We start from the raw sequence: 8,542 nt of genomic DNA on the forward strand, positions 1-8,542 counted from the left end.
TTTGCATGGCATGCGCTTGCGCTTGCGTTCGTACGAATTACGCAAGCAATGAGAGATATGGGCTTTTCTCGTCTGACGCTGTGCCACTTTGACTTCTCTTTCATCGCCTTTTAAACGAACGACACCCCCCTGCACAGAAGAAAGTACAAGGATTAAAGTGTGACCTTCGCTTCTTGCATGACATCAGCCACTGTGGACTTCGCCATTGATGTAGTGAGCGCTAAGGAGACGCCCAGCTGCCGGGTGACCCTGCTGGACGACCGCGGGGACATAGCTTCTTTGGCAACGGGTTGCGTTGGACGACTGACCGTGCGTAGCCCCAAGCTATGGTGGCCTGTCGGCATGCACAGTGAGCCGGGGTATCTCTACATGGCCAAGGTAAGCAATAATGCAACGGCGATGCCTCATATTTAATGTCAAAGCATTAGAGTCTACATGTCGAGGACAAGCCTTGGCGTATCATGGAATTTTCTTATTGCTTAGAGAACGATTCCAGCCACCCTCCGAGCATTCAGCGCTCAGCGATCGAGTCACAGCACCACATGATATGATCGGTAATATGAAGCTGCGAGACCCCGTGACATTTCTAAGTTGACGGGATCCAAGGTAGGTGACAGTAAAAAAAACGATAGTGAGTACATCGGGCTGCAATGACTTCTTATGCTTCTAATAACACCCTTAAGGTTGCTTGTGCTTCCCGTGTATTTTTGCTCTAGACACGGTACAATCTACCCACCTAAACGGCATTTTTTATCTTTAAAAATATATTGAGCGGCACGCCGCTATCAGTGTACTCATCATTTTGACGATCGCCGCCAGTATAACGTAGGGTCATCTTATACTACATTTAATAATCTTACAAGGTCATTTGACTCGTAGATTGTCTAAGTAGATTTTGTGTTCAACAATGGTAAGCAAATTATCGTTTTCCTCAGCACTGAAATGATTCGAAATTAGACGTAGGGTTTCTGTTACTACAGGTGGAAGCCAACTCCGGCGACTCGACTGACGTGTACTACCAGAAGGTGGGCCTCCGCACCGTGCGAGCCAGCGACGGGGGTCTCCTCATCAATGGGAAGCCCTTCTACCTAATGGGGTTCGGAAAGCACGAGGACTCTAACGTGAGAGACACGTGTGCTGTGTGCGTCTGGTCAGAATCTCCGTTAATACTGCGCGTTTGATGCACACGAATATGATACAACTGGCAGTGTGAAAAGGCGGAGCTATGCGTGTGATTACGCAAACGCTGCAGATGATGTTATTTTTATGTTACACAATACCTTAAGTTGCTACTACTGGCATCATCATGGAGGAGGAGGGGGGATACAAACACCCGCGAGACAACTGGTAACCATTACTCGCGGAACGAATATATTACTGTTCGAATGCTTAGGAGAATTCCCCAAGATGGATTATATTTATAATAAAGGCGTAAACAGTCATTAGCAGTCATTCAAAGTTAGTCATGAGGCTCCCGAGTTCAAACTCATGCAGGACCATCGCTAGCTGCCCTGGGCAGTCGCTCCACCAACCTATCTAATCATGACTGTCAGCAGAACTGATGGCAAGACGAAGACGAACCGATCAACGATTCGAAGTGGCGAATCCAACAATTCACGGAATCTTCTAAAGAGGCCAGAACAAATGGTAGTCCCGGGGTCGATCCATGAACCAGGACTTAAATTTATTCAACTGCGAATTTTCCGAGAAGGCTGTATACCCTTCCATTGTAGCCGTGTATAGGTATTCTTAAATGAATGCTAATGAGTAATTACTTACATATTATGGATATTCTACATGGCCTCTCCTCCGCCTGAGGGATGTGTTCAGCTGCGCTCATTCTTTTAATATATAGCATGCTTCGGAAGCGGGCAGTATAACTAAAGACGTTTTTCTGAAACGAATCTCGTATTCATATCACTAAAACATCTTGAGCTCCATGGCGTTCAACTCTTTTAAGCTATCTTTCAAGTCAAGTTCTCTTTCCGGCCCTGAATGCGACAGCAGTCACGGCGCAATAAAGAAATGAACGCGGTATTAAGAGTGCTTACCGAAGGCGAACTGAACCCACCGGCGATGACTGTGGACGCAGATCCGCGGCAAGGGCTTGGACACGGCGCTGGTCGTGAAGGACTTCAATCTGATCCGGTGGCTGGGCGCCAACTCGTTCCGCACCTCGCACTACCCGTACGCCGAGGAGATCATGGACCAGGCCGACGCCCAGGGCATCGCCGTCATCGACGAGGCGCCGGCCGTGGCTCTTTCGTGCGTGCGCCCTTCTTCCGCCCTGTTTTTCTCAGGCAGAACAGAGTTCGCAGAATTCAAGCTGTAAATTAGCCTCGCTATGAACCACCGTGCTGTGAACGCATTCATCTGATCGGCACCAGTAAAATCAAGCAGGGAGCATCGGTTTAACGATAATGTTTTCAGCAGATAAGATCTTTTTTGTCTTCTACTATGTCGCCACGTATTCAATCGACCCTATACCTATAAAGTCGGATATGCTGTGCATAACTAACAGGTCCAAAATCAGAAAATACTTTGGTATTAAGGCTTTTAGGAAACACTGAGAGGTGGGTGAATGCAAAATCTATATTTTGGTGACATATGCGGTCCCGCTGGTGCAACATTATGATAGTGATGAATTTATTTTAATGGCTCGAAGATATCTGGAGAATTAGCGCCATGACCAGCATGTTCGTGGAGGGGATCGACCAAGGAATCTATCAATTCTCTTAGCATTAGAGAGGAACGAAACACTGAGTTAAAGGAAGGTTTGTATTAAATTGAAAGGAAGGTGGGGACCTGGTGACGCTTGAAATCGAACCTTTCAACTCCGGCATACGTGATGAGCAAAATTCTCGTATCCACACTTTTTCTGCACATAGATGAAGCGGTACTCGAGGACTGCGAGGCTTAAAAGTACATGTTTAGCAAAACGTGCTCAGGCCACGTGGTCTCGTACAGCCTATCCGGGCATCTGGCTACTGCTCCTGTGAATGTCATCAGGAGCGAATATGGGACCCCTTCCAATCTTCGGCATATTTCAAGCTTTGGGGTGTCATAAGGGCATCAAGAGATACTGTGGCTAGAAAGTTTTTGTCCACTCTGCATATCAGTGAGTCCAATTTGCTCCAGCTTTCAGTCGCGACAATACGGATAAAAGGAGAAAAGGAGTGCTCGAACCTATTTATCCAAGATATTTGTTTTTGGTTCGGCGGTGTAACAAAAAAAAAAAAAAAATGAAAGATGCTTTCATCCGCTTCTTTTTATTTTTATTTTCAAGGATGCTAAAAAATCCCCGAAAGCCGCCGCTATTAAGAAAATTTGTAAAATAATAAGATTTCGCAACATGCATCTTAAGTTGCTATCACCGATACCGATCATTTTCGCAAAGCACTAAAAAATATTTTAGAAAGTGAGTTTATTCCTATATGGAAACTGTTTTTGTTTTTTTGTCAGTTTTTTTTCCTTACTTCCTTTTCTTTCGCGTACGGTAAGTTATCTGTTTTTGTTTATATATTTTGTTCAGTTGCCATTGTGCTCATTTGTCTCTATTTTTCTGATGCAATTATGTTCTTCACCTTGTTTGTATTTCATATATATATATATATATATATATATATATATATATATATATATATATATATATATATATATATATATATAGATGTGTAAAAGCCCCTCCCCTCTATAACGCTTCTTGTAAGCCCTAAGGGTACAAATAAATAAATAAATGTGTCGTACGTCTGGCGATTAGTCTCCGTAAGTCATTGATGGTCTTCGTATAGTCATTATTGAAAGCAATGTTTGATCATTTCTTTTAATAATGTACCTCTTGGTGACTGCGTTCTCCTTTTTACCTGAACAAAAAAAAAGTTGGCTAATTATCCCACTTAATTTTTTTGGCACTGAAAGTGCGCGTTGGTTTTAACCATCGCCAAGAATGGCATGATAATACACCGAACGATGCCGAAATCTGGCAGAAACTTTTGAAATATAATCGTCAGGAAAAGTCGATGATTATCATAATTCAAAATAGGGGAGTAAGCCGAGACCATGTCTTGTTTCGCCTACATCTGTACGCATAGAGGACGAACTTCTCGCCTGCGGCGAAGTTGACGGCATTCTCTCCGCGCAGCTCGTTCAACGAGGCCATGCTGGAGCAACACAAAGAGCGCATGAGGGAGCTGGTGCAGCGCGACAGGAACCGTCCGTCAGTCATCCTCTGGTCGGTTGCTAATGAGCCGCACTCCAATGAGAAGCCTGCGGGCCCCTACTTCGCCCACCTCGCCGATTACGTCCGCAAGCTAGACTCTTCACGACCCGTCACCGCGGCGCTCAACAAGAAGTACGACCAGGACCTGGCGGTGAGAGAATCACACAGTAATTTAGGGGCGAGCAATTGCATTGGTGAAGAGGAAATGCGATGAATTTCTGTCACTCACCGATCTATTCCACATCAGATTCTATTCCAGTTCCTGATTCCATCCTTATTTTATTTCTATTTGTAGTCGTTTCCTTTTAGGCGCGTCATTCATAATCATTTTAATATTTAGCCGAGTCATTCTCAGGCCGGCCTCGTCTTCCGGTCACTATAAGTGATAAGATGGATTTCCCTCTCTGCACGTAGACATTACAACCGGAAGCACGGTGCCTTTAATCAAATCAATCGTTAGCATTACGTGTGCTGAGATCATTAATAAATGAATTGCTTCGCCTAGCTCTTCGCATACTACAGTAGTCCTTCACGCCGCATAGAAATTTACCAACAGAAACTATTCGACGAAAAGAGCAGAGAAAAAATGCAAAAATAATAGTTAAGAGCTATCCGCCCCGCCGGGGTGGTGCAGTGGTAAGACGCCCGACTATTGTGCCGGAGTTCCCGGGTTCGAACCCGACCTCGGCGGCTGCGTTTCGATGGAGGCGAAACGAAGTGGCGTCCGTGTGCTGTGCGATGTCGGCGCACGTTAAAGATCCCCAGGGGGTCGAAATTACTCCGCAGCCCTCCACTACGCGCACTCCGTTACCGCGCTCCTTCCGCGTTTCTTTCGAGCCTTGCACGAGGTCGCGGCTGCTGATTTGACAACAGCTGCTAACTCTGGCTTCTCAATTTCGATAGAAGCCGGGTGAAGAGAATCGAACCACCACATGCTACCCATAGGTCACGCAGGCAGTTGAGTTCTTACGACTTGATTAAGAGGAAGGGGGCATGAGGGGTGTCAGGGAGTATTACGGTAGCTGACGACTGCATGCTAAAGAATGTGTGCGGGATGATAGCGACGCATATTAATGGATTAGTGCTCAATCGTGTTGCAGAGAGCATATAGGAGAACAAGGATCCTCAAGGACGCCGCGGCTCTGCAATTGTTAATGCTGTCAACCCATACACTTAAAAGCGCAGCTTAAACGTCCACCCCCCCCCCCCCCCTTTTTTTTTTTTTTTTGCTTTTCGTCCTTTGATACTGCGGACCACGTCGGCTTTCACTCCTAATGCGGCATATTAAAAGGTTAAGAAAAAAGTTGTATGCTTCAAGTGAAATCGCCTTTCCCCTCGCCACCCCGTTCCGAAAGTTTACACACCCGAAGAAGCATCGTGAGCATCTGAATAAAATTTATCACTTTAATAAAATTTCCTATCACGATACGACAACCTAATTTTAAATTATTGGGTTCATTTCCCAAAATACACACGGGCTACGAGGGGTTTAATGTATAGCGACCTCCGAGTTTATTCCGGCCATTTGCTCACATCATATAAAGAACCGTGTTTTTCTCTTTTTTTTTTTTTTTTTTTTTTTTTAGTAATTTCGCCTCCATCGGAATGCAGCCGCTTCAGCCGGGACACATAAAAATTTGGCGCGTGCCAATATTCGAAATTTCGAATACAGATCGAATATGCTTGTTATTCGGTTTGTATCCGAATAAATAATATCCGGAAGTTTCGGTTATTCCAAGCTTACCGAATACACCGAAAATTTTCAAATTCACCTTTCTTTCAACGCACTATGCGCTTCACCCCAATTCTTCAATGTGTTGACTATGCAGTGAAGCATACCCCAAACTCGACGGGGTCGCTTTCGGCAGTTGTTTTTGTTTTTGTTTTTGTTTTCTTCAGGCGCATTCGATAATTCGAGCTTTCGATTAATTCGGAAATTTTTTCCTGGTTCTTCCGGATCAACAACAGTTTACTATACTTAACAGCAATATGACAGTTTCATTCGGTATCATGCAGTTCCTTGCTGCACAAAAAACTATAGTACTGTATAAAATGTATAGTGGAATTTTGAGTGGGTTATACGTTTCTGTGCAATTAGCTTTCCTTTGTAGCCGTATGGCTGCGCTTGGGTGGATGCAATGAGCGACCCGAGTTGGCATCTCCTGCCCGTGGTATAGGGGTAGCGTGAATTCAAACGTCATGAGGGACCACGGACACGGCATACAGCGACGAGCTGTTACACCTGGCGTAGTATTGCTTTCGCAATAAGAGCGCGGTTAACTATACTGTGTATGTAGCCTATGCAGCAATTTGTTTATCCTGTGCTGAATCGGTTATACAGGCGCTTAAACTTGGCTGAAGGAGTCCACTCACGCCCCGGGGCTCGTTGCAGGGGGACCACTTGGACGTCATCATGCACAACAACTACCCGGCCTGGTACAGCGACCCCGGCTCCACCGAGGTCATCGTGCCGCAGATCTTGGATGAATACAGGAAGATGTGGGAGCGCTATCGCAAGCCTATCATGATCAGCGAGTACGGAGCCGGTTCCATCGCCGGTCTGCACGCTGACCCAGCCTTCGTATTCACCGAGGACTTCCAGACGGAGGCCTTCGGTTGCTACCACCGGGCATTCGACGAGCTTCGCGCCAGCGGTTTCTTCTTCGGCGAACATGTGTGGAACTTTGCCGACTTCATGACTGCGCAGACGGCCCGCCGGGCTTACGGAAACCGCAAGGGTATCCTGACACGAGAGCGCCAGCCCAAAGCAGCGGCTAAAGTGATCCGCTGTCGATACCATAAGATTGCGAACCGGACACTACCGGACTCCGATGCTTACTGCATCCCTAATCAACGACCCTGACCTAAGCAGGGATGTATTTCGGTGCACCTTAAATTTGAAACCCACTATATCAGAATACCACAGCCACTGCGGTCTTGTGCCACGAGCTCTTGTTATCTGGCGTAAAGATTTCCTACTAGGATGTAACAGTGAGGGCAACATGCCAACTAACAGAATATCCAGCCATCATTCAAGAAACCATATAATGTTTATTGGGGACTCTAACTTGCATCTCAGACCACTAAGCAATACTTGCACATTTATACAAAACAGTGCATCGGTCAAGGGAAGCTGTGGATTAAGCCCATGTTATTTGTCGGTTCTGTCACTCTCGACTGTATAAAATCAGGCGGCATTCCAATTCAAAACGAGACGAAAACAAGTTCGCTAGTGGCTAGTTTAAAGAATTAAATGCTCAAAAGCAGCACTCTATGAGAGCTGTCTGAGTAGCGATTCGCGCTTGGTCAGCCTACACCTGTGCCATATAGCCCCTATGAGGCCTTTCCTCTGCAGATTTGTCTCTTTTTCCGCTGAATAACTCCTCCGTGAAAAAATTGTGCCATAAGCGCGAAACTATCCAGCTCCGTCATTGTCACATATGCTTAAATTGCGACACGGGATGGATGCAAAATGTACACACACGTTACTTCATGCTAAATTTATTTGATTTTTACAGTCTGACGACCTCGGTATATCTTGTTGGTTGTGAAATGTGAAATAAAAAGTCACAGGCATCGATTACGATGCATGCGGCGAGGTTTTCAATGTGATTACGATGTGTGCACGAAGTCCAATGACTGAGACTGGTGAGGCCATTGTGAGACTGGTGAGACTGGTGAGCGCAGCGATTCTGAGTGCGAAGAGGATGTCTCATATGCGCCGCCGCCAGAAATCTGTGCACTTTTTGATAAGGCGTCGGAAGATGAAGCCTTTAACTAAAAACTAAGTGTTGCTCCTCTGCCTGTGTTAGCTTTCTTTTTGCATGAGTGTTGTATGAGTGTTGCGAAAGCCTTTATTGCCTCATCGTTGTCGTCAGCAAAACTGTCACCCATTTGCGGCGGCTCTGATTGGTCGAGACGGGATGACGTCATGGAGGTCTCGACCAATCACAGACCGCCACCTCAGTATGCACTAATGCGTGCCTTATATGGCCATATGCCAATCAATAAGCAATTTTTAAAAATGGCTAATTAGTTAATCACACTATCCTAATTACAGATTCATAATTAATCACTGATACCAGATTAATAACTAATTAATTAGCAATTACAAATTAGTGACAGTTGTGCACTGTATTAAATATGTACTAAAATGCCATTCATTACTAACTACTAATTAATAATTTCTGTATATAGGCAATTACGTATTTAATTAATTCATTCCTAATTAATACCGCGCGCCCAGTAAAACCGACCGCACAACAGTAAACGTAGAACAACTGCGAAGATACAAGGATTCACCGAATAAATGCAAATCCCGCC

The 8,542-nt window shown here is 45.2% G+C and overlaps 1 protein-coding gene across 1 annotated transcript in view; it reads left to right on the top strand.

The window, feature by feature from the left end:
- LOC146197902 (beta-glucuronidase-like) overlaps window positions 1-7,831 on the top strand; it is a 30,828-nt gene extending 22,997 nt beyond the window's left edge. Inside the window, exons 5-9 of the mRNA XM_084593173.1 lie at window positions 188-378; window positions 981-1,121; window positions 2,093-2,265; window positions 4,142-4,370; window positions 6,612-7,831. Of these exons, the coding sequence (XP_084449299.1) occupies window positions 188-378; window positions 981-1,121; window positions 2,093-2,265; window positions 4,142-4,370; window positions 6,612-7,082 (1,205 nt within the window). The 3' untranslated portion in view covers window positions 7,083-7,831. The remainder of the gene's footprint in view (window positions 1-187; window positions 379-980; window positions 1,122-2,092; window positions 2,266-4,141; window positions 4,371-6,611) is intronic.
- The last annotated feature ends 711 nt before the right edge of the window (window positions 7,832-8,542 follow it).

Source organism: Amblyomma maculatum, chromosome 2, assembly GCF_055883805.1.
Source record: "Amblyomma maculatum isolate TAMU_Amacu chromosome 2, ASM5588380v1, whole genome shotgun sequence".
Classification (NCBI taxonomy): Eukaryota; Metazoa; Arthropoda; class Arachnida; order Ixodida; family Ixodidae; genus Amblyomma; species Amblyomma maculatum.